At 37.7% G+C, this 27,774-nt stretch overlaps 1 protein-coding gene across 2 annotated transcripts in view; it reads right to left on the bottom strand.

The window, feature by feature from the left end:
- Positions 1-27,774, bottom strand: part of CHID1 (chitinase domain containing 1) — a 115,122-nt gene that overhangs the window by 73,783 nt on the left and 13,565 nt on the right. Inside the window, exons 7-8 of one of the 2 annotated variants that reach the window (XM_014058559.2) lie at positions 27,379-27,440; positions 20,808-20,900 (exon numbers count right to left, since the gene is read on the bottom strand). In XM_014058559.2, the coding sequence (XP_013914034.2) occupies positions 20,808-20,900; positions 27,379-27,440 (155 nt within the window). The remainder of the gene's footprint in view (positions 1-20,807; positions 20,901-27,378; positions 27,441-27,774) is intronic. The other variant, XM_087716384.1, reaches the window with a different exon arrangement.

Consider the following 27,774-nt stretch of genomic DNA (forward strand, 5'->3'; position numbering starts at 1 on the left):
GTGATAGGAACAATGAGAAGACTAATAGTAATAGTAATGCAATAAAGCTGATTCATAGCTGCATGAAGCAAGCACTGAGGTACAATTCATGAACGATATTATTCACCTTTACTACCAAAATCAATCTGGCAACAAAAAGGAAGCTACACTCCAGAATGGCATGCATAAGAAAGTCGAAAACAAACAACTTTTGACCCTTCTTATAATGGCTCTATTAAAATAATATTATCAATAGGAAGCACTATATGAGGTTTTACATGCCAACATTTTAAAGACGACTTTCTGTGAATAATGGAGAAGTTGATTCTTCATTAGATCAGCACTTTTAAGAACTTGTATTAATCATGTAGTCCCCTTCCTATACTTGACTAAATCAATTAGCAACTGCTGCCTTTTAAGTATGCAATATATCTCTCTTGAGCCATTCTCCCTTTGTAATTTTCTGCATCAATTTAATAGGACTATGCTTTGAGTTTGAAGGAAAAGGGGCGTTTTGGGCATACACATAAGCACTCCTACACTATATACCACCCAGTGCTTAAAGCAACCATGGCTTTCTACATATCAACAGCAGCTATATTATTACAGTTATTATTTATTATATGTGGGTAATCTACATTTAGATTTGCAATCTAAGACTGACTGACTGAACCGGTTGGGCAGAAGCTCGGAAAAAGTATTCCTGACCACAGCTGCCACCTGCTTATTGAGCAGGAACTGTGAATCCAAGAAGACCCTCCCCAAATTGCGCACCACCCTTGAAGGGGGAAGTGCAACCCCAACCAAGGTCAAAGTTGGAATATCCCCGAACTGGCAGTCTAAAAACCCACAATCACTTAGTCTTGGTAGGATTAAGTCAGAGGCAGTTCCTCCTCATCCAAAAACCATGCAGCCTCCAGACATTAGGGCAAAATCTTGTCAGCCTCACTTGGAGCTGAAAGATATAATTGGGTATCATCAGGGTACTCATATAGCACATCCCAAAGCAGCAGATGACCTCACCAAGTAGTTTCATGTAGATGTTGAAAAGGGGGGGGGGTGATGGCAGTGGACAGTATAGAACTCTGAGATATCCTAAGAATGAACAAGGGGTGTGGGGAATTCTCTCTCTCTACCAACCAACACTGACTGAAGCCAGCCCTGGAGAAAGGAAGACAAGCACTGTAACCGAAACACAGCCCCAGAAAAAGATGTGGCTAACTGGTGTTGCACCAGCAGCCACACTCGCATGCACACACACACACACACACACACACACATCGAATCAACCTTGTGCTTTCAAGGCTTAAGCATTGCACAGCCCCACGGGATAACATTTCCTAAGCAAACAAAAAACCTCAATAGACTCCAACTGATAAAAGATGTTTAAGACTACAATCCTACACATGCTTTCATATGAGTACATTTCTCTTGCTATAACCCAAGGAAACTGCTTGTGTAGGATATGTAGTTCGTATAACTGTAATTTCAAAATAGCTTCCTTCATGTTCTCTGACAGCAGGACCATCATTCAGGATAGAAAGAATAATACAAGATACTTGAGTATAGCCAAATGATAGTGCAGAGAGAAAATTCTTAAAATACACAAAATCAGAAGTGAAAACATTACAATTTTCTGATGTAGCAAAAACCAAAAAAGAAATATGCATTGCAATGGAATGGCACCGGGTTGCGGCATGCCAGAAATTGGGCCGAGCAAACAAGCAAAGCCCCATCCATGGGATGCAGGCAGCATGTGAAACCACACACCCTCCAGTTTGCAGAAAAACCTCTCTCCATGGAACTGGTCCTTGGTGCCCAAAAGGTTGGGGGCTGCTGCTGTATGGCATTCTTAAAACTACAACCCTGTCTGATTCCACAACTGTGTATGTTCAGGTGTACTGCAAGCAGAAATAAGCTATCAAGCCACTTATATCCACCTTTGGTAGTTACTGCAGCAAAGTCTGAGAGCAATATTACTATCAATTCTCATCACCCAGAAATATTCAGATAGGATCAGTCTCGTTCTACGACTGACTTTGGAGACCAGGAGCACTTTAAAATAGTCTCCCAACCTCCAGTTTTCACTTCTAAGTTTGTGCTAAAAATGGCCAATGCCCACCCTACCTCTGCAGCATATAGGCACACTGAGTTGCTAGCATAAAACCACTGATCCTTAAAGCCATTGTGAAATTCTCGAGTCCTGCCGGGATTGCCTAACTTCCTTCATTGTTCAATTCCAAATGGGAATAATCCTGTAAAAAAACCAACCTCTAATTACCCTTACAGATCTTGACAAAGGAGCTGTCTTTCTTTTCATTTTTTTTAAATTTTAAGCTACTCATTCATATGGATCTGTCTGGATAAAGATCTCCCCAAGAGTTGCAGGACATCAGCAGTTGTGGCTCAATTGTAGCTTAGCTAGGGAGAAGTTGCTGTACACCAGAAGTGGGCTAGTAAGCACAGTTGAAATATTCAGCACATTTTGGGGGCCAGTAAGCACAGCTGAAATATTCAGCACATTGAAGGCACTTGCACGAAATGGGTATCATGGGAAGGCTTGCTTATTTAAGTCATTAACTGTCATGCCAAGTGCAACCAGTAACAAAACACTCATTTACCAGAATGCAAGGTGGAATGCAAAGAAAGTTTTGCATTCATGCAGACATGCAGGTAGTCCTTAAACCTACCATTGCAACTGAGCCCCACCTTTCCGTTTGCAAAGCAAGACAGTTGTTAAGTGAATTTTGCCCCATTTTACAATCTTTTGTGCCATAGCCGTTAAATGAATCACCTCTGTTATTACATTAGGAACACAAGTGTTGTGAATCTGGCTTTCCCATTGACTTTGCTTGTCAGAAGGTTGCAAAGGTGATCAAATGACCTTGGCACAATGCAACCGGCTTAAATACATGCTATTTTCCAAGCATCCAAATTATGACCATGTGATCCCGAGGATGCTTGAACAGTTATAAGTGTGAAAAATGATTGGCATGGGGTTGGACTAGATGACCTATAAGGTACCTCCCAACTCTGTTATTCTGAGTTTGACACAGTGCCATTGTAACTTCGAACAGTTACTAAACTAATGGTTGTAAGTCAAGGATTGCATGTATACCATTTTAATTACAAACATAATTAGGAAGCCTAGGTACAGTATGCCACCTGAATGATGACACTAGTTAGCTATGACAGTACTGGGCTAGCTGAGCCAATGATTTAATTGAAAGAGGGGAGGGAGGGAGGAAGCACAGCTCAAGACTGAAAGGATTTTTGTTCATCTGCTTTCCAAAGCCATCAACAGACAAGGCTGCAACATCTCATTAAGCTAAGAAATCAGAACAATCTGATAAGGATTATTTGTTGAAACTGCAGAGTTTCAATCTGCTTTCTTCAAAGTTGGGGTGTACAAACAAATGTCCTTTTAAGTTATAGCAATATTTATCTTAGATTGTTATTTTTTTTAGCGTGTGTCTTTCTCATCTTGAAAGGGCTTACTATACGTCACCCTATTTCTATGCTTTGCATAGTGTTGCTTCTCCCCAAAGAGAATAACAATACAGATAAGCACATATGTCACACTTATTTTAGAAATGAAGAAGGAAGGAAGGAAGGAAGGAAGGAAGGAAGGAAGGAAGGAAGGAAGGAAGGAAGGAAGAAGAAAAAATGGACAGCTTTTGTCAATCAATAATCCCTCTAAAATACTTTCTATAAAGAGTAAATTTTGAAGTCAGGTACACAGGTACACTTTCATGATTTCACGCTGACTCAATAACAGCCTTTGAAATGAATCAGTTTACAAGCAATCTACAATGACAGCAACAAAACTGAGCTCAAGATTCTTTGGACAAACCATATAAAAAGGCTCTTCATGACATCTTTGTATGTAAGCTCTTCTGACAGCAGAACGTTGGGCTCAATAAGCCTTCTCTAAGTTTAGCAAAGCTCTTATGATATCAGCTGCTCAGACTAATTAAGGCAGGCAAAATGGAAAAGTTACTATGTCTGTCCTGTTCAAACCCACTACAGCTAGGAACAGTATGTTGCATGTAACTAAAAGGAGAGAATGAAACGAGGCATAAATTATTAAATCTTCATGAAAAACAATACTGACTTCTAAGGAAGTCTCCAAAGAAATTGCTGGCAGTAGCTTTTACCTACAGGTTTTGGGTTGGAATTTTTTTTAGATTTTTAAATTTTCACCTTTATTATTTTTATAAATAACTCAAGGCAGCGAACATGCCTAATATTCCTTCCTCCTTCTATTTTCCCTACAACAACAATCCTGTGAGGTGAGTTGGGCTTAAAAGAGATTGACTGGCTCAAAGTCACCCAGCCAGCTTTTATCCCTAAGGCAGAATTAGTTTGCTGGTCTCTAGCTTGATACCTCAATCACTAAGTCTAACTTGTTCTTTAGGATCCTTATTTTACAGGTAGTCCTCGACTTAAGACCACAATTGAGCCCAACGTTTCTGTTGTTAAACAAGACATTTGTTAAGTGAGTTTGCCCTAGTATATAGCTTTTCTTGCCACCGTTGTTAAATGAATCACTGATGTTGATAAGTTAGGAACCCGGTTGTTAAGTGAATATGGCTTCCATATTGACTGCTTGTTAGAAGGTCACAAAAGAGGATCACATGACCTGGGGACAAAGCAACAGTCGTAAATATGAATCAAGCACTTGAATTTTGATATGATCATGGGGATGCTTTAACGGTTGTTAAGTGTGAAAAACGGTGATAAATCACATTTTTCAGTGCTGTTGTAACTTTGAACGGTCACTAAATGAACTGTTATAAATTGAGGATTACCCGTATTTGCAAGCTTTCCCTATGATATCTATGAACCAAAGGAAGTTTTTATCACATGCATTTTCTGTTAGGCAAGGAATAACAGCAGGTTATGACATCACTTTTAATAATCCAGCAAATATTTGTAGATTACTGTTCAGCTGTATGTAAATTCTCTCTGATAAAAAATATCTATCAAAGGAAAACCAGAAACCTATCTTCAATTGAGATAATGCCTGTGACATAATACCTGAGGACCGGTAATGTCCTTATTTCTTAATAAACAAGTAAACATTGCTTGAGCATCTGTATTCATGTTTCCTAAAATTGCTGGGATTAGTTGTAAACCATCAGAGAAAGCTCTGTTTCACTCCTCCAGGTCTTTCTCTGGATAAAGTACTGCTGTGTTAACTACTCAGCATTTCCTCCAGGATACATTTACTTACCTACTATGTAAATACTGTATATATGTGTGTATTTAAATCAAGGGAACTCTTGATTGAATAGATTAAAATGAGAAAATAAATGCTTTTTTAAAATCAAATGGGATTTTACAATGGATAGCACCATCTTGTTTCCCCGAAAATAAGACTTCCCCGGATAATAAGCCAAATTGCGCTTTTGAGCGCATGTGGTAAAATAAGACCTCCCTGAAAATAAGGCCAAGTGCTTATTTCAGGGGTCAAAAGAAAATAAGACCCTGTCTTATTTTCGGGGAAACATGGTATGTTATACAAGTATAAAATAGCAAATGGGATGCACAAAACGATTTATTGTGTAACAAAGACTATATAACCAAGAACCAGTAAATTAAGGGTATATAGTGCACGAGACCATTCAGAAAATATAGTCTGTACAGAAAAGCAGCTTACAGAGAAACATACTTTTGATTACTTTCAACTAGAAACTGAATCAGAAGGCATTTTGAGCAGGTTCAATAAAAAGGTTCTTTATTGGATGATTGATCTCTACAATCAGAACTCTGCCAGAATGCAAACTTTTTACATTCAGCAAAAAGGTGTCAAATATTAAATCATCATGAGATGTGCTGGCATCCATCAACCATCTATCAAAATGTGCAATAAAGGTGGGATGCTTTGGAATGAAATGCTCTGAACAAGTTCCCCCACCCCTTTCCAGAAGCTAAGTGTTTTCATTCTGGAGAGTTCAGTGAAGGAATTTTACAGATGTCATTACTCAGTAAAGTCAGAAGTATCTATCACTTCACTTTATCTTAACCAGACGAAAAGTGTGTTTTGACGGAAAAGAATATATTCAATTACAAAAGCTCAACTGTAATTTAGTTTCCAACACATATTCTGTGGATGTCTACCCCACAGTTAGAAGATAAATCTGCTCTTAAAATTATGTATCCTTGAAAATGCAGACCGAATCCTGTTGAAGACACATCAAGGGGTTAAAGGCTCTGACAGCCCTCAAGAGGAGACAAATTTGTTTCTCTCACAATATTGAAGGAAGATCTTGGGTAATAAAGTGACTCTGTACTTATGGAAACATGTGCTTTTAAAAAAAAAACATTGAAATAAAATGCAATCAGTTTCATTCTTATTTTCTATTAAGTCGATTCAAGTTCAGTTCCATGTCAGTTTGTCAATTTAGTTATTACAATATTCAGAAAATGGGAATATGATTTAAAGTTTAGACTGTAGCTAGCCTTAAACTGGCGGGTGAAAGAGAAGGAAGAGAAACTGGAAATGCCTCTTTTTAAAGTAGAAAATGGGGTTTACTATGCATACATGTATGCAGCAAGCCTTGAAATCAATACATGCACACAAAACTCAAGTAAACTGGCCTTATTTGCGAAGAGGGGTTTCTTTTAGCGCGGGTAATGTTTTTTCAAATCAAAATTCAATTGAATAGGAATCGAACTAAAATCCCATTGCCTGCCCACCAAACTGAATCAAACTGAATAGCAATAGCACTTATATAGCGCTTTACAGCCCTCCTTAAACTGTGTGCAGTCAGCATATTGCCCCCAACACCCTGGGTCTCCATTTTACCCACCTCAGAAGGATGGAAGGCTGAGTCAACCTTGAGCCTGGTGGGATTTGAACTGCCAAATTGCAAGTAGCCAGCAGTCACCAGAGGTAGACTGCATTACTGTACTCTAACCACTGAAGCTCATGAAACCCAAAACAACCATCTTAAACTAAAACAAACTGGAGGTGGGGCAATGGAGATTGTTCTCATGAATATTTCCCACCAGTATCCACCACTCCAGTATAACCCATAGCCCAGGTGTTCCTTGTAACAATTCCTTTTACTACAGCAGCTGGTTTAGTCACAACAGCAGATTTAGAGTGGCTCCCTCTAACTCTGTTGGCCTTCTATGCATGCTATTTCTCATGAAAACTCTTATCACCCTAAACTAGTAGCAGTGGAGATGTGTGAAGAGTCCCTCCTACTAGAAATGTTAACACCCCAGTTGCAAGAGATGAGACAACTGTGACAATTAAACAGATTGTAACATTCAAAATACTTCTACTTGGAACAACTTTTATCCGGAAACCATTTTGCAGCTTTCTAATAAATATACAGAATGTATTCTCCAGTTTATTACAGGTAACCCTCGATCCAAATATTCTGATTTTCTTAGTTTGCATTTGGTGAAAAGCATTGCATGGTATTTTAAAATCTATAATATAGATGTCTTAAACTTTAAGACAACAATTTTGCTACTTAACAAAGCTCCCTAAAACACACAAAATAATTCATCTTATCACTAGAGAAATATCATGTCACTACCCAGACTCTTTGTAGTCTTCAAGCAATGCATGAAACTATAGTTTGGCCTCTAGATGATAACGGTTTCCTACCCATGAAACCTAAGTTTTAAAAGTAAAAAGTAAACAACTTCAACAACAGAGTAAAATGAAAAATTAGTTAAATTCAACACTCTTCTACAAATCAAGGTTTTCAGAATAAGATAACCATCTTATCTTTGGTAAGATGATATGAAAAGGGGATAGGCTATTGCTGCATTAACAAATGCAGCCCAATACTTGGGGTTGGACTGGAATGGAAGAAATTAATCTTCAGTGGTATCTCAAAATAGATAAGCAAAAGTAAAGCAATTAAGAACAGCTAATTAAATCCAAGGTAAAGACAAGATAGTCTAGTTACCTCCTTGTTGGGCTGGGAGTTTGTGCAGATCAATACAAAACTAATCTGTGTCACAGAGCATTCATTTTCTAATTATGCATCCTCAATTTCGCAGTCCAGGATTGTAGTGGTGGTATCTATTTAATTCTGCAGGTACTTATGAGTATTCATAAAAGTATGCTTCCCCCTGACCATGCCACTCCATTTTCTGGGGCCTGTTGTACATCTCCCTGACATTCCCAGTGGTTTCGTCCCAACCCAACTCTTTGCAGCATCTTCCTGCTGCTGCCACACACGGTCTGATCTTTCCCGTGCCTTCCTGCTTGCATCTGCATTTCCCCAATCTCCTACCACCATCTCTCCTTCAATATGGCAGATACCTCTCCTCTTATCTTTCCAGTACTTTCACCACAGTTGCCTGTTGTGGCCCAGCAGGAGCCGTTGGAGCTGCCGACAGACTCAGATAGCGAGGAACCCTATGAGTCAGCTCTGGACGATGTGGAGGACCCTGGGCGGGGTTCAGACTCCGAGCAGGGACCAGAGAGGCTGGTTGGCCACCGGGAGGCACCTGAGGCATGGAGCAGTGGGGAGGAGCAAAGGGAGTTGGTCCCGGAAGCCAGGCAGAGAAGGGCGGATAAGTGCAGGCAGCAATTATGGAGACATAGAAGATAATCAGGCCCAGGTGATTGTGATTTGGCTCCTCCCAAGAGAGTATATAAGAAGAGACTTTGGGAAGAGATATTTTGCAGGACACAACCGTTTTACTAAGCTGGAGAAGCCCTTGTGTGTATCTCTTATCTGTGGGAGTCTGGGTTGCTGCCAAAGTCTTGTCTGTGAGTAATTACTGTGAATAAAGCGTGGCTAACAGTAACCTTGTGTCGGCGTGACTCACCGTACGGAGGGGGGTCAGAACAGTTGCCTACCTCTCACAAGCGTCCCTGTACTTTCCATCAGCTCACAAATCTCCCCTAGACTTCTCTAACGCTCCCAGAAAGAGTAAACATAAGTGACATTTTTGGTATTTCAGGGAGATGCCGAGAGTTAAACTTTATCTGGTACATCCTCAGTTCATTTAATTGAAGTTTGTTAACTGAATTATATATATACTGTATAAACATATGATTAAAAAAATGTTTTCAGGTGAATGCTGCTGCTCTCAGATTCCAGTTTCACAAATTGCAACATTTCACTTAAAAGGGAAATAAAATATCCTTATTCTATTAGCTTATTTGAACAAACTATTGAGATTCCATACCTTAAAAGTTGTACACTTTAAGAAAAAGACAAGGGATTTAGAGCATAGTATAAAAATATAATCCAGCTACTATATTTAGAAGGTCAAATTTCAGAAAACCCAGTAAAGGAAAATAATCATTATTTTTTTAAAATATATATATAAATATATATGTAATACAAAAAATTTAAGAACAGACTGCTGGACCATATCAAAAGTCTATTTTGCCAGTCCCCCCTCCCCTCCAATGGCATTTTGATACCTACAGAACCAAGCAAAACTTGAGCACAACACCAATTTTCTGAACATCACTGAGACATGGTTATAAAGATCTAGATTCCATATTTCGGTAGAAACATTAAATCTGAGGCAGTAGGAAGCTTAAATTTTGATTACAACTATCTGACACTGTGGCTTTCACGTCATTCCACAGTGATCCAAACTGTTGGAAAATAATTTAAGGACTAAGGACTTTTATAGGAAGAAACCTTCTATAACAAAGAACGTTGCAAAAGAATCAAATCAAATCAAACCTTTATTACGGCCAGAAGAGAATATCAATAGACACATCTCCCAAGTTGTTTTAAGAAAACTGGCAGCCTGTAGTTGACAAAACAGACTAAATCCTACACTGTTATTTGCAATCTATCCTAGTGCAAAAATCAATTTGAGCTCCTATTGCTTTTTTTATGTTTGATTTTCTACTTTGGTAGCGAGCAGAAAAGAAAATCTGAATTAGTTTCTCTCCCTATATTTGAGGTCAGATATTGCTACTGGTTTTATTTTATTTTGAAAAAGCACTATCTTTTAAAAATGCTTTATTTTTATGCTCTTTTTTTTGCTCAAAATGTTATTCATTTTTATTGGACTTGCATAAAAGAGCACAGGGGGAGAAGGCAGGATTTCTAAAATCCGTAAAAGCTACAAAGATCTTGCTTTCCCACAACCATGGGGTGATGATGGGGAAAAGGTTGGATTCCCAGTTTGTTTAAATATGTGGGTAGGTGCCCTGGGAAGGTTCTACTTCATTCATTTTTATTTTTTTACTGTTTTTATTGATTTATTACTGCCTGATAGCCACCCAGGATTATATTACCTAAAATGACTGGTTATATAAATCTTTAAAGAAAATATGTATAATATATATGATGGAGTTTTCCTTACACCAAATACCAAATTATCACTAGCACTAAGATCTCTTATGAATTTCTACCTGGAAAATTCCATCCACAATGTTGAATTTAAATGTCTGTTCTATTCTGTGTAGCCAAAATAACAACATGGCTAATATCTATCAATGAGGTTCTGTTCTAGATCACAGAATCTTTTTTCATGCTTAAGTTTCTTGAAACTTTCCCCACAATTTAAATCAATAAATGGAATAAAGTATTTGGGGATGTAGGTTTTTACTTATGATCGATCTCTACTGATTAGGGAGTGAAATTCCATTTTTTTACTACCAGTTCTGTGGGCATGACTTGGTGGGCATGGCAGGGGAAGGATACTGCAAAATCTCCATTCCCAGCCCACTCCAGGGGAAGGATACTGCAAAATCTCTATTCCCATCCCACTCTGGGGATTGCCAGAGGTGGCATTTGCAAGTTCTACGAACTACTCAAAATTTCCGCTACCAGTTCTGCAGAACCTGCTGAATTTCATCCCTGTGATTAGTGTTATTGTAGCATATTTCACTTGTTATCATTTTGATGTTTTCATCCTTTATTGCTGTGGTACTCTGCTCGGGGCCATTTTGGAGCAGAGAAATAGCACAAAGTAATACTACAAATAAATAAATAAACAAATCATTTTGACAATTGCACTGATGCAATATGTGTTTCTTACAAGGCAATTTACAGCTCTCTAGAGTAACCCCATCTCCTATCCAAAAGTGATGAACTATACCATCAGTTGCACTCAGGTCTAGCTTTTTGTACTTCATATCTATTGTTAAACTTCAGAAGAATGATCTATGACCTAAACTGAGAAGCTATTAAAAGCTACACTTGACAGATGAAAGTCAACTGAGATGTTGACATACACGGGTCTTCTTAGCCATAACTAGTAAAATGCCTATGCAGTTTTCAACACATCATTTTTCATTTTCAGAACACTTGTAGCAAACTCAGTTGGGACTCTTAAAAACTACCTGTAGGAGGAAAAACCCCTACACTGCTGCAGCAGCATAATCAAAATATAATCCCACCTTCTTTGATAATCTATGACAGCAGTCATAATACAAGGAATAGGATCTGGACTAGACTTTTTAACCGGTCTACCTAATTATAGAGATCCTCCATACAAGGAATAATATATTATTTTTTTCAAAGAAAATATTTTCTTCTCGGAGTCAGTTCAAGAATATTTCAGACAATAGTTCCCCAAGCTTCCTCTTTGGCAACTAGTAAACACATCCACAGCTTTCGAAGGATGAAATTATGTTATAAAGGAGACAGTGACTTTTGATATGCATAACTGTTTCCCTAACTGGCATACTGTATACAATTCCATAACTGTCTAATGTGGACCTCACCCCATTCTTAAGAGGTCCATAAAGGGGGCACGCATAAGCGCATCAGCATGCCTATACTCCCTATCTTACTGTTCCCATTGATCTGTATTTACTTCCTTTGTTCATGTTTATGTTCATACTTACTCTTGTTAACCTGTACATGTTTGACAAACAAACAATAAAATAATCTCCAGCCAATATGGCTGCATTTGGGTATGATAACCAGAACACAATGTGCTAATTTTCTCTTGATTTTCTACAGATTGATAAGCTAGAGGGCAGCAAGTTGCTCAAGACCAGTCAATGAAGTCCTTTCTTTAAAATAAATTTGAATCTCTTGTACCTGGGCTTAATACCGCATCTAGTCTATTCTCTGCTGGTGCTTATAATTTGTGCTTACTAAACTTTCAGCACCCTGTGGGAAATTGCATGATTCCACATGTATGTATGAACCAATAAACATTTTCCGTTTCTTAGATGGCATATATATTGTTCAATAACTCCAGCACTTGTTTTTCTTTTAAGATAGCGTTTTCCAACAATTTGATCTTGAGTCTTGTTATTGCTAGCATATTACATTTGCTCTTTCTTCAGACTTAAATCGAAATAGAAAACAAAGGAAGCACTTTTTAGCCACTGGGATTAGATCATAACAGCAGTGCTTCACACAATGGTTTAGATGTATCTTCAGTTTTTCACCAAATATTATTTTGCTCTTTGTACTAATATTTTTATGCCTTTTGCTAAATCGTTGATTAAATCTATTCCAACATACATTATTTTTCATCATTTGTAAAGGTTTGACCTAATTTCATTCTTAAGTGATAATGGATAAGGATGATGTAGCATTAAACATGCCAATGGAAAGCAGTTTTCAACAGGAGCTTATTAATGCTATGAATCTAATGTACTGTATTATGTACTGTCAGACTAGAACTTAAAAAAAAAATCAGAGAATGTATGGATTTCATTTGTATAGCTGTAGGTTGCATTTTCATGTTAGCCAAACCAAAGCCAGGTTCAAGACACTTAATGCAGAGTGTTTTTCTTAGGTGAGAAGCAAATACCTTGATTTGGCATCAGTATAGCGTACCAGTGTCAGAGTGGTAGACAAAGATGAGCAAAAATCACATGATTTGGTTTCAATGAGCTTATACCTGAGGTAGAGGGGCATAACTTGTCTAGGCTCAGAAATTAGGCAGACTCAGTTTTCATTTGATGGGAGAATGCTGAAAATACTAAGGCCATAGAACAGTGGTGTCAACTTGTGGCCCGCAGGCCAAATGCTTCATGAGTTGGCCACCCCCACCTCCTTTTTAGAGAAGGGGGGGAGTTGTGATACATCACGTGATGGCAATGTGACGACGCAAGTTTGACACCTCTGCTGTCGACTAAACTGGGAAGCTAAAAGACAGTGACAAACCACTTCCATGAGAGAAAAGTCAGAAAAAGTATATGGTTATGACTATGAAATTGCTCAGATTCAAACTTTACTCTAAGGAGATATAGACAGTTATAAATATGTTCAGCCAACTTCCTTGTGGGCTTGTATTTGTTATTCTGCTTTATTTGGCACAGTATTGGGTTACCTGGCCACTCTTTTTTTTCCCTTTTAAGCGCAGGCAGAGACCACAAACACCTTTTTCTGCTCTAGCTGCCTGAAACTAGCACACTGATGTATTTTTTCCCATTAGAGTATCATCACAAAGCAATGATGCAAACTTATCTAAGTGACAGAAAGATGGTGATTATTCTAAACTGAGCATTCTTCTAAAATCTTTCTCAACAGTGCTAAAGGATTTAGCCCCAGAACTCACTATTAGTCCAGAACCTGAAGTACTTATTAAGCAATGATGCATGGAGAGAAAGAATTTTGTGCATTTAGATTCTCTTTTCCACAAAAAAGACTTCAATTCTGTATTATTAGGACTTGCAATTTCTTATTATGACTTTAGGCAGTGTAAAACTGCACTAAAATGTACACTCTTAAACAAACCAATATAAAATAATAAAACCACCAGTATAATTGAGCTAAAAAACGGCAATATAAGTCTTTTCTTAAAATTGCAAGAAAATAAAGTTTAAAAGAAGCACTTTGAATTGGGTGTGGAAATACAATAATACAATAGTAGAGTTGGAAGGGACCTTGGAGGTCTTCTAGTCCAACCCGCTGCCTAGGCAGGAAACCATATACCGTTTCAGACAAATGGCTATCCAACATCTTCTTAAAGACTTCCAGTGTTGGGGCTTTCACAACTTCTGGAGGCAAGCTGTTCCACTGATTAATTGTTCTGTCAGGAAATTTCTCCTCAGTTCTAAGTTGCTTCTCTCCTTGATTAGTTTCCACCCATTGCTTCTTGTTCTACCCTCAGGTGCCTTGGAAAAGAGTTTGACTCCCTCTTCTTTGTGGCAACCCCTGAGATATTGGAACACTGCTATCATGTCTCCCCTAGTCCTTCTTTCTATTAAACTGGACATACCTAGTTTCTGCAACCGTTCTTCATATGTTTTAGTCTCCAGTCCCCTAATCAACTTTGTTGCTCTTCTCTGCACTCTTTCTAGCGTCTCCACATCTTTTCTACATCGTCGTGACCAAAACTGAATGCAGTATTCCAAGTATGGCCTTACCAAGGCATTATAAAGTGGTATTAACACTTCACGTGATCTTGATTCTATCCCTCTGTTTATGCAACCTAGAACTGTGTTGGCTTTTTTGGCAGCTGCTGCACACTGCTGGCTCATATTTAAATGGTTGTCCACTAGGACTCCAAGATCCCTTTCACAGTTACTACTGTTGAGCAAAGTACCACCTATATACTGTACCTGTGCATTTCATTTTTGTTGCCTAAATGTAGAACCTTACTCTTTTTAATTGAATTTCATTTTATTAGATAGTACCCAATGTTCAAGTTTGTCAAGATCCTTCTGTATCTTTAGCCTATCTTCTGGAGTGTTGGCTATTCCTGCCAGCTTGGTGTCATCTGCAAATTTGATGAGTTCCCCATTTATTCCCTCATCCAAATCATTGATGAAGATGTTGAAGAGTACTGGGCCCAAAACAGAGCCTTGGGGTACTCTACTGCATACTTCCCTCCATGAAGATGCAGTTCCATTGAGGATTACACGTTGAGTGTAATTGGTCAGCCAGTTACAAATCCATCTGGTGGTGATGCTGTCTAACCCACATCCTTCTACTTTATCTAGTAGTAGGTTATGGTCTACCTTATCAAATGCCTTACTGAAGTCCAAGTAAACTACATCAACGGCATTCCTCTGCTCCATTAATTTTGTCACATTATCAAAGAATGCAATAAGATTTGTCTGGCATGATCTGTTTTTGACAAACCCATGTTGGCTTTTGGCTATTACTTTATTTGCTTCTAGGTGTTCGCTAATTCGTTGCTTGATTATCTTTTCCAGAATCTTTCCTGATATTGAGGTCAGGCTGATAGGTCTGTAGTTTCCTGGATCTGTTTTCCCCCCCCTTTTTTGAAGATGGGAACCACATCAGCTCTTTTCCAGTCCTCTGGTAGTTCCCCAGTACTCCATGATCTCTGAAAGATATAGTTCAGTGGTTCTGATATCTCGTCTGCCAGTTCCTTCAGAACCCTGGGGTGTAATCCATCCGGTCCTGGTGATTTGAACTCATCTAGGGTAGACAGGTGTTCACTTACCATTTTCTTCCCTATTTCAACTTGTGTTCCTAATCTGATTTTTGTGGTGCTGTTTTTGATAGGTTGGACTGTTTTATCCCTTTGTGTAAAGACAGAGGCAAAACATGAGTTAAATAATTCTGCTTTCTCCCTGTTGCTTGTCACCTTCTTGCCACTTTCTCCCAGCAATGGACCAATTGTTTCCTTAACTTTTTTCTTGTTTTTAACATGTTGGAAGAAGCTTTTTTTGTTATTTTTTACTTTTGTGGCAAGCCTTTCTTCATTGTGAGCCTTAGCTTTCCTCACTTCATCTTTACATGCTCGGGCTATTTGCTGATATTCTGCCTTAGTTATTTCCCCCCCTTTCCACTTTTTATACTTATCTTTGTCTTTCAATTTGTTAGAGAGTTCTTTATGCAGCCATGCTGGTTTCTTTTGCGAGCTGTTACTTTTCTTCTTCATTGGTATTGTGCTAGACTGGGCTTTTGTAATCTCATTTTTCAAAATTTCCCAAGTTTCTTGAGTTGTTTTCCCCTTGAGGATTCTCATCCATGGAATTTTTCCCAAGTTCTCTCTAAGTTTATTGAAATTAGCTCTCTTAAAGTCCAAGACTCTAGTTTCACTTTGTTCTACTACTTGTGTTTGCATAATGTTGAATTCCAATATTGCATGGTCACTTGCCCCAGGGTTCCTGTGGCTTCAACATCTTCTATCATTTCCTCTCTGTTAGTGAGAATTAAGTCCAATATGGCTGATCCCCTTGTTCCTTTCTCTACCTTTTGGGAAACAAAGTTTTCTGCTAGGTTTGTTAGGAACCTGCTGGATCTTCCACTTGGTGCAGAGTTTGTTTCCCAGTTGATGTCAGGGTAGTTAAAATCCCCTACTACTATTGTGGTGTGCTTCCTACACACCTTAGTTAGCTGACTAGCAAAAAGGTCATCTACTTCCTCTGCTTGGTTGGGTGGCCTGTAGTATAGACCTATGGCAATGTCATTTCCCCCCCCCCAACCTTTAATATTGACCCAAATGCATTCAAGATAGTTCTCATCATTGTTCTCTATTTCTGTAGAGAGGTAATTATTTCTTATATATAGTGCAATTCCATCTCCTCTTTTATTTGGTCTATTTCTTTTAAATAATTTAAAACCTTCTAGCTGTATGTTCCATTTTTCGGTTTCATCCCACCAAGTTTCTGTAATGGCAACAATATTATATTTGCCCTCTTTTACTTGAATTTCTAATTCGCCCTGTTTATTCATCATACTCTGTGCATTGGTGTATAGACATTTGAGTCCATTTTGATTAACCCTGTGTTTACTGTCTACATAACCTGTGTTATGTCTGACTGTCCCTATTTTCTTGCCCCTTGTATGATTCATGCACATGGTATGGTACTCACTATTAAATGCTTGGTTTTGCTTGACAAATGAACAGCCAATTTAGAATGGGAAGCATAAAATGATAGCTAACTGTGACAGACATATTGTATTGGTCCTATTTTTAATTAACTAAAGTCTGAGGTAATTTTCAGAGGCATTCCTACATCTAATACATTGCAGTAATCCAATAGCAGTGATAGGCTGTATGGAGTGGGATTAAGTTACAATATATTAATGGCTATACTGGTTTTCAATGCTAAGGATTTAGCATCTTCCTGCCAACACACTCAAAAGATTTAGTTTTACACACATGTATTTGAGATAAAAAGATGCATATGAAATTACAGAAGATACTACGATGCACATTGAAGCAACTCAGATTCTGTAAAGAGTTGGGGAAATGTAAGAGGAGAAGGAAAAGAGAATAATCTGTTTGAAAGAATGCCCATTTTCTATTTAACATTCAAAATATATGAAAGCACTTTAAAACATCTATTATTTGATGCAATTATCCTAGATCTTGAATAGAATACATTAACTTTATGAGAAGTTTTATTGTAATAATGACTAATGTCATAGAAGCGGCCAATTATTTCAAAGGGCTCATTTGCCTTCTGAAGTAGGCTACAATTAACAAGCAGGGACAATCTGCTTTAAAGCTAAAATAAATAGATCAATATTTCTGCTTTGTTTTCTCATGTTAGGATGCTATATTTCCCTACAGATTATGTGGCAGCACAAAAATAAATAAGAGCATAAACAATGAACAAATATTTAAAAGGGCATAAATCATAATACAGATGAGCACATCAAGATGACATGCAAGTTTATACAAAACATTTCCAAGCACAAGTAATAATAAATAAGCTCATAATCTTACAATGCATTATAAAAGATCAAAAGACATCCAAAGGTTTATACAATGAAGTTATTCAAAACCAAAAATGTAACATTTATTGATCCAAATCCCAGCCTTTTATATAAGTAGTTTTTGGCTTACAACCATTCATTTAGTGACTGCTCGAAATTACAGCAACATTGAAAAAAGGGACATGATCATTTTTCACACTTATGACTGTTGTAGCATCCCATGATCCCATGATCAAAATTTGGATGCTTGCCAATTAGTATTTATGACGGTGCAAGCATCCTGGGTCATGTGACCTTCTTTTGCAACCTTCTGTCAAGAAAAGTCAATGGGGAAGTTGGGTTAAGTTGTTACTAACTTAACAACTGTAGTGATTCACTTAACAACTGTGGCAAGAAAAGTCACAAAATGGGGCAAAACTCACAACTGTCTTGTTTAGCAATTTGGGGCTTAATTGTGGTCCTAAGTCAAGGTCCATTTATACACATGTGCTCATTATGTCTGAAGAAACCTATGAGCTAATTCAACGTCATAGCAAATTGTAGGATTCAAACAATGAAAAACGCGGGTGCTGAACTTAGTTGAATGGGTTGTCATGTTGGCAGGCATAGAATTGGGTGGTAGCCCCAAATAGAGCTTGTGTTATTTTAAATGGCAACTGACAACTGAAAATCAGGTATCAACACTAAAAATATAAAACATGTTTTGCACATATGACAGTTCTCTTTGTAATGGAGTGCAACTGAGTGCCAGTCATGAAATTATGAATTATGAAACCTAGGCTGCACTTAAAATATCCAAGCTATAAAGAGAGAGAACACATATATTTAACATAAAGGTACAGTATGTGGTACAACTGACAGATTGAAATATTTCGTGACTCGACAAATGTGCGCACGACAAAAGCACGCCGACAAAATCGCAGCACTAAAACTGCGATGTCATCAACACACCGACAACAGCGCGCCGACAGAAGCATGATTTAAGTTAAGGTAAGGGTTAGGGTCAGGGCTAGGTTTAGGGTTAGGTTTAGAGCGTGCTTCTGTCGGCACGCTGTTGTCGGCGCGCTTCAGCACTCATTCGTCGGCGCGGTTTAGAACTCGTGGTTTTATCACCGCAGATTCATCGGGCGCGCTTTTGTCGGTCGCCCTTTTGTCGGTGAACCGAAATATTTGATGTACTTCCGACCAAAGGCTGTCTTCAAAATCATTAAAATATTAGCAAGCGCAGCTTCTTTTCTCAATTGTTACAAAATAATACATTGGCATAGGCAAAATAAATTTACCGTACTTTTTGCAGTATAAGATACACTCCCCCTGCCAAAAGAGGGTGGAAATGTTGGTGTGTCTTATACACCAAATACAACCATTTTTGGCCTCTGAAAACCCTGCCCTGCGTGACACCGTTTTTGCCAAAAACAGGCCTGTTTTTCGCAATAATGGGGCTTGCAGAGGGTTCAGGAGGTCTGCAGAGTGCTCTTAGGGCAAAAACATGATGGGGAGGGTGAGGTGAAAAACACACCCATTTCTTGCGAAAATTGACCTGTTTTTTTTTCAAAAATTGGAGTATTTTTTACCCTCCCCGTCCCTTAGGAGCACTCTGCAGTCCTCTCAAACCCTCTACATACCCCATTTTTTACAAAAAACAGGTGAAAATGGGGCCATTTGTGGCCTCTCAAACCCCTCAGGAGTGCCATTTGTGTTCTCCCCAGCCCCCAGGAGCACTCTGCAGGTCTCCCAAATCCTCTGCATGTGCCGTTTTTTGGAAAAATTGGGCACTTTTTGCAAAAAACGGGTCCATTTTTCACTTCTCAAACATCCCACGCATCGTGTTTTTGCTCTTCCCAGCCCCCAGGAGCACTCTGCAGGCTTCCCAAACCCTCTGTGTGCCCCGTTTTTTTCAAAAAGAGGTTTTGGGAGGGCTGCAGAGTGCTCCTGGGAGCCAGGAAGAGCAAAAACTTTTTTTTCTTGTTTACCTCTTTGAAATCTTGGGGCATCTTATACTCCAGTGCGTCTTATAGCTCGAAAAATACGGTAAATTAAATTAAAACTTTGAATTAAATTAAAGACTAGTCTGCATATGCAGTTATATATTTTTATTATTTATTTTAATTTTATTAATAATTATATATTAGCTATAATACTTATCCCCCCTTTCAGTCACTCATACCCTGGTTATCTTCTGGATGGACTAATGCAATGCATTATACATAGGATACCCTTGAAGAGTATCTAGTAGCTGAACTGGTGGAGTTTATGCAGTGGCATAAACAGTTCTACGCACCCCTAAGATGCTGCATGCAACACTTCTGCTATTATGCGAGCTGCACCAGTTTGTTTCTGGTAACAAGGAAGCTCTTGTTATCATCTTTAAAGCCGTTCATGGCATGGGACCCCGACCTGAGTTGCCTCATCCAACTTACATAGACTCATCCCCGCTGATCAAAGGGGTATCATGCTGAAAATCCCACTGGCTAAAGAGTTTTGACTGGTGGGATCAAGGAGGAGGGCCTTTTCTGTTGTCGCTCCCACCCTTTGGAACACCTTGTCCTCAAAGGCAAAGCAAACCCTCGTTCATCTGGTTTTCCAGAAGAGTGCTAATACCTTGCTTTGCCAATTAACATGAGGCCCTAAGAGTGTGCAACTCTGGAGATGCCTGGTGACTTGAGAGCACTCCCCTCACCTTGTTGATTTGTTAGTTTTCTGAATTTTGTAAACTTTGATTTTCATTTTTAACCTATACATTTTAACATGTCCTTAATTCTGTTTTTAACAGAGCTTTTAGTCATGTGTTTGTATTCTTTATATATGATGCTGTTGTAAACCACCCAGAGTCACATAAATGTGATGGGCAGTATAGAAATTTAATAATATTTAATGCAGTTGTAATGGATGCTAAATGCATCATGGTTAGCATCCTCATGATGAGCGTCTTTCTCTTCTAAAAGCTCATAGTCTACTATCCATTTAAAATTACCAGTGGTGGTTTCCTTTATTATTTTTCAATATACCTATAGCTTTAAAATATTTTTCACTGATTGGTTACCTGAAGGGATTTCATTTTAGCACAATCATATTTCATTTGTACCTCGGACTCAAGACTAGTATTTTTCCCTGCCAAGATGCTGAGTCAAACATTTTCAACCTGGAATGTAGTGAGAACATTTGTTTCACTACATAGAAAATTGGGCTTTCAGAAGCAATAAACTCTAATGCCTTGAATGAAACTAAAGACAAATACATCTGGGATTTGCTTGAAAGTACGATACTTACCCTGGCATAACACCAGGAGGAATGACAAGCATTAGTTTAAGTTGTGCCTCATGGAAAGCTTCAGAGAAGTGAGTGAGCAAGTGAATCAGATCCCTGTAAAACAGATAAAACATTAGCTCTGCGAGTCAAGGGGAAAAAAAGAAAGAACATCCACTGATGGCAGTTTTAAACCTGCATTTGAGTCAGAAAACATTATCTTCCAAAACTAAATGTATTGGCCTTGCAACATCCTTATTCCTTTACAAGCTGACTCAAAAGAAGACACCAATAAAGGAGAATCCCTGAGGTGCTTTTTCAAAAGGCAAGCACACTTTTTTTTTTTTTTTTGCTTGAAGATTTGCTGAGGAAGTGAAGAACTGAAGAAGTTTCTTGGAAGATAGGCAAAATGTCTTCAAGCAAAAACAAAAAAGTCCAGTTTGCTTTTTATAAAAACACCTTTGGGACAACCGGAACCTGGATGACTGAGAATCTCTAGACACAATGAAGGAGAATATTTGTAGCTCAGGGTTAAAATGAGTCTTGGTGCTCACTGAGCTTGGTTGTTTTCTTGCAGATGGTTCATTGCCCAAATTAGGTAACATCATCAGTGTTAGGAAGGAGTGGGATTTGCTCTCAATTTATATTCTAGTGGTTTACTCTGTCTGTGTTGGCTGGGATGGTCTCAAATATTCTTTGGTTGGGTTGTTTGCTGTTGGCTTGTTTGGCAGTTCCTTGATTGGAATATTGTTTACTTGACTGTTGGCCTGATCTTAATACTGGGAGTTAATCTATCTATGGACATCTGGGTGATCACCCAGATGAGCAGAGATTAACTCCAAGATAAACATCAGACTAACAATCAAGTAAAAAAAAGAAAGTGTAGGGTCAGGTATTTGAAATTCGTATGATTTGTATTTTTAAAAATAATTTGTATAATTGTTTCAACATTCTGCATTGTTTTCTAAACAATACAGGAGCAAAGATCTAGCCTATACACATATAATCCTATACAGTATTAATAATTATGCACCAATATAAAAGATCTTTTTTAAAAAAATGCAAATTGCTTTTTTTTTGAAAACATACAAATAGAAGGATCTACTGGGCATTTTCCTTGATTAATGGAAAAAAAATGATAGGGGTGGCAGGTTTTTTTTTTAAAAGAAAAATAGCCAGGAAAATAGCAATAGCAATAGCAGTAGACTTATATACCGCTTCATAGGGCTTTCAGCCCTCTCTAAGCGGTTTACAGAGAGTCAGCATATTGCCCCCAACAATCTGGGTCCTCATTTTACCCACCTCGGAAGGATGGAAGGCTGAGTCAACCCTGAGTCAAAAATTAGATACTGGTTGATTAACTTGTCAAATCACCTCTTTGTACTAGGGGTACTTCGTGACCAGGAATTAAAGGATAATGCTGAGATGTCTATTGGAATTCTCAATTATTCAGGTTGTTTTTTTGCCTTTTGGAAAAGCACCTTTGGGTTAATGCTGAGATCCAATATTAGTTAGTTTCATTTGTCACTGAAAAGAAACTACATAAACCAGAAATGTATATTTTCTACCCCAAGCAACTGCTATTGCTTGCCCATGTGAAAACTCTCTATAGGTTATGTTTCTGTTGCTCTTAAGGTAGTAACTTTACTATTTTAGGACATTTTCCCACTTTACTATTCTTCCCTGAAAGAAGGAGAGTTAAACACACCATATTGCATTTTTAAAAGAATGAGGTGGGAGCAGGCCACCTAAATGTCAAAACATAGTTAAATATTGATTATGTACTTTGCCATTGTCAAATATAACTTCAGAAGTTCCTCTATGCCATATGCCACATAGAAAATCTATCTTGAAGCAATTAAGCTTTTTTCTAAAAAAAAAGTTACAGGTTTCTTAGGTGATGACAGTTTTCTGAATACACACTGCTGTCATAACACGCCTTTGGCTCCTCATCACCTTCACATTGGGTGCTAGAGATTGCTTGGTGGAATTGTTTGTTTTCAATCTTATAAGCCACTCAGAGTCACTTACCTGAGATGGGTGGATAAATAAATTAAATAATTCACTCACTAAAATACACTCAAGACACTTCTGTCATCTTATAATTACTTGGTCTTAGCCAATGCACTTAATGCTGACAGAAAGTTTACTTTACCCCAAATACCCTATATTTGTTGCAAATTCTGAATCTCTTAAAATTACAAACAAAATAGTTACTCTTCTAGTACATCACCAAGTATTTTACTGGAGTAATTTAAAAACAAAAAGGCTAAAATAAAATTGTCTTCCTGGGTTGTAAAAGTTAAGACCCACATTTTAAGAAACTTTAACACTTCAAGAATGTGTTAATAATGCATGTTGTCTATTCATTGCCTAATGCAATATCACGGAAGGAAGCAACTTATATAAGCCTTTGATTAATAGGTTAAATTTCCAAGGCTCAGATTGAAGTAATGATGTGTCATTGAAGGAGAAATGTAAATGTCCCTAAAGTGAAAACAGTGCTTTTCTATTCAGCTGTGCAGTGGCACCACCTACTGGCCTAAATAAAACTAGTATTTTTTTTAATGCATGGAATCAAATTTTTGCCTATCTCAGAAATAATGGCTTTTTAGTATTCATAGATCTCTTCCATATCATCACAGTTTTCAGTCCATTAAGCTTTAAAAAAACCTTTCAAATTAAGCTGTAATTGTCCCTCAATGAAGCCAACCTTGAAACTTTGAGAACTTCATGAGTCAATCTGTGATTCTCCAGCTGATCAATGAGAACATAAAAAGTATCAATCAGCACCTTGCTCATCTTCAGGTTGTGGGGTTGTTTTTAAAAAAAAAAAATACCCTGACATTTTCATGCCACTCAATGAAACCGGGACCTGTTTTCTACCCACAATTTATAAGATGTATGAACAGAGGGAAGTAATTGTCTGCCAGTTCTGTTGAGAGATTGAGGTAGGTAAAAGCCTTTCCTGGTACACAATAACCACCTGGTAAGGTAGCTTGAGTTGATAAAATGAATGAGTAGCAATTTCAGTCTTCCAAACCCAAGCAAGGTAACTCTGCTTTTAGGAATATTGAAGCTCCCTTTTCAATGTTAAATACCTTCTAATGAAAATGAAAAAGCTTCATTCTTTTTTTCTTTGCAATAAATGGAAAAATCAAGTTGTTTGTTCTGTTTCCCTCCTACCAAAAAAATATAAAAAATCCAGTAGCTGTTTAATCAATAAACACTGAAAAACACTCAATTGGTGGAAGAAAACTGCAACAAAATTGCTACTATAATCCTTCAAATACAAAATGATAAATGACTATAAAAATTAAAAATGAAGTAACAAAAATAAAATGGCTCCAATCTCTTCTGGAACAAGTATTGTGCTATGCTGTGCAATTGTACAGCCATCTTTTACAGCTATCATTGAGGGAAATCACGCTGCAATTAATCGTATACTTTAAAATATAGGAATTTTACTTCCTGTGAATTCCTACTCTATCGCACAATTTTATATATTCCCGTTGGTGTGCTTTCAAGGCAATTTTGATTCTTGGCAACAGTCTGAAGAAATTCTTGCCATTTTCTTGGCAAGGTTTCAGATATGGTTTGCCATTGCCTCCTTTCTAGGGCTAAGGGATTGATTGACCAAAGATCTCTCAGCTGGATTTATGCTTAAGGTGGGACTAGAACTCAGAGTCTTCCATTTTCTAGCCTTGTGCCTGACCCACTACACCAAATGGCATTTTTAATGTATTCCTAATACAGGAGTCTAGGAATCAACAAACCTCAATGATACTAGAAAATAATCATGTTTTAGCTACACAAATAATCAAACCTAATTAAAGTCAAGTAATTCCAGCCTGGCATTCTTAAACAGCACATTAAAATCAGATATTGGTACTGAGAAACAAATTAGCAGCATAGAGCGTGTGAGGTTTTCAGCTTAAAAATATGATATTCTAAAGATTAGAGGACTGCAAGAACTTTACTGCCACTGTGTGGATAAAGTCTGAACAACCTGTCAAGTTTTGACGAGCAGAAGAAATGTCATGAAGCTTATGTTGGTGTGGAAAGCAAGCACATAGCTTTCCACTGATCTTAATTATATCATGAATTCTCATAGCTAGGATTTGGAAGAAACACTGCCAGAGAAATTTGTCAGTCAGCATTCACCAAGATTCCAGAAAGAATACAATTAAAACAATGAGGCTTATGTTGATCTAAAGTGCTACATTTATTATAGCACATCTACACCTCTAATCATAGTCAACCTCATCTGATACAAGAACAATTCACCAACACAACAGCTAACATCCACACAGTAGTTGCAGGGACAATTAAATAACTATAAGCTAGACGTTATGATTTTTCTCTTCCCAAAAATGCTTTGACCATGTCTTTTAAAAAAAGTGAATTCTTTTAAATATTGTGTTCCAGGAATAGGTTTTTTATGAAGCTTGAGAGACCAAGAAGGGTGCCTTCAAAAGCTATTGCTACGTGCAAAGCAATGCATCTAGGTGTTTTAAGGTTCCTCCTCTCCTTTGGTCAATTCTGTATCTAGTCCTCTTCTTTTCTCCTATAACCACTATGCGCTGTGAAAATATCAAACAGATGCTATACTCAGATCCTTATCAAGAAAAGTTAACAGAGAGTAAGCACAGAGCTTTTTCGCACCTGCATGGATGCAGGGATACCTGAAGAACCATCTCACCACATCAACACCAATAACACTGCAGCACCTAAAAATTGAGATCTGGTTTGCTTAGAAAGATGCCTCACACATTGATTTAAATTCTTGGGAAACCCTAACCCTAACTCTGCCTAGCAGAGATCACTGTATGGTTTTCTAAGCTCTCTGGCAGGCATCCCTCAATATAAAAAAACATGCAACATAATACTATATCAAGCCTTGAAAACAGGGGTGAATTTTTGACAATTCTTCTAATTCATCACCAATTAGACTAAATGGCTATAAGGAAGAGGGGCTTTCTCAGTTATGGTACTGTGGGAAGTTATCATCCAGCCCTCTCCCAGAAAAATGAAATATCCTAGGAAATATTGAAAAGGCAGAATATTTCTCTGGATGTGAAAAGAAACATGTTTCAAAAGACAGAATAGTTGCCTATAACTTTCTGCCCATCCCCAGCTAATGGGCCATTAAGATGGCCAGGCTAGCCCGCTTTACATAATAAAGACTTCTCCTCACTGCAGCTGTAGGGGGAAGGGATATTACTCAACTGACCACAAGGCATCTGAGAACTCATCACAGCCCTAGAGAGTAGCCCCCTGCATGGCACCATGGGAGTCTGACAACTAGTCAGAATACATTTCTTACACAGGAACAGGAAACAGAGAGGTGGGACTAAACAGGGTATAAAAAGCCTAGCAAGCCCCTTCCTCAGCTCTTCTCTTCTTCTTCACCTACATTGAAACATGTGATCACCTTTTCTGGTCAGGGCTCAAGCCATGTGGCCCTGTCCAACAATAAACCATCTTTCCAAGCAGCCTCCATGTCTCCAGTGTCTTCTTCCCACTTGGAGCTGAACCCAGAAGGACATTTCTTTCAACAGTACCCTACGTAGAATCATCTCTACAGGAAGAGGTATGCCAGGTGCCCACAAAATATTTTGGGCACTATGCATTTTACAATCAAACTGGTTAGGTTAAACAAATGTTGAAAAAATAAGCACGCTATCTACATATGTTTGTCTTCAATTGGTAATTACTCAATCTTCTTCCAAATAATTTGCACATGGTACTTCCTTAAATACAACTAATGTATTGTTCAGCTTCACCACAATCAATTATTGAAAAAGTAACAACATTTTAAAAAAATTCTGCAGATTTAAGAACCACATTCAGCTAATAAAATATTTACTTGAAATCTGTAATATTTAAGGATCCTTTTGTTTAACTAATCACAGGAAACATTACACTTCAAAGTCCAGCAAGAGACATGTTGGGGCATGAAATTCATGAACAACAACAACAATCAGGGGATCAATTCTAATCTTGGAGATTTGACAGCAGTAACAACAGTTTCTTTGTTGATAACTCTGTCATTAGAAGGCAGGAACTTTTGGAGTCAGATTCAACACAAAGAAAATGAGTTGTGCAAGATCTCACCATGGTAGGTGACAGGAACTGGATGTATTCATTCAAATAATAATATTTTTTTAAAAAAACAACACAAAACCCCACACTATGTGATTTGATACTTCAACTCAGACATGCCTAAATCTTTTCCAATTCACAGGAAAGCATCCTGTTTCAAATTATAGGAGTCACATTATCTCCATTCTTATAACTTTTTATAATGTTTCTACAGTGTTGTCCAGATTACCCTAAACTACCAGAGTAGCATACACTAAAGAAATTCCCACACTTAACCATAGCATCAGAAGACTTGTTCTTTAAAGGAAATTCTTGACAATGATTTCCTTACACTGTGCTTTCAGGCTTTTTTTTTTTCTAACCCTGGTATGATCACAATGATTTCAATTAGATTTGCTTTAAATAAATATGATTTTAATCACAGCCTTTAATAGTTCAAATATTCCCCCCTCCCCCCCCAAATGGTATGCAACTTAATAACTGGGCTTACATTTGTTTTTGATTTCCTAGCTGATTCCATATTTCAAGCACAAAACCATCGAAGTTTTCACTCTAAAGGAATGGAAACATTTGAGTAAGAAAAAAAATATATCCACACCAACAAATATTATAAAGCCCATTATTGACTGTTGATAAGGTTTTAAGCATCCTGCAAAAAATATTCAATTTGCTATGGGGTTTTAATGCTTTTGCTACCAGTATTTCAACATCTAGAGATCAATTTTCATTTGTTCAATACTGAATATGATTTTCAAAATAAATTAACCTGAACAATGTGCCATTTGAATGTAATTCTTTTACTATTACTATCACTTAAACAATTACATTAGGTTTTTTTTAAAAACTTTTAATGGATATGATACAGCAGTAACAACAGTTTCTTTGT

The sequence above is a fragment of the Thamnophis sirtalis genome, unplaced genomic scaffold, assembly GCF_051295495.1.
Source record: "Thamnophis sirtalis isolate CommonGarterSnake01/CBP01778 unplaced genomic scaffold, rThaSir2_p1.2 scaffold_1, whole genome shotgun sequence".
NCBI lineage: Eukaryota > Metazoa > Chordata > Lepidosauria > Squamata > Natricidae > Thamnophis > Thamnophis sirtalis.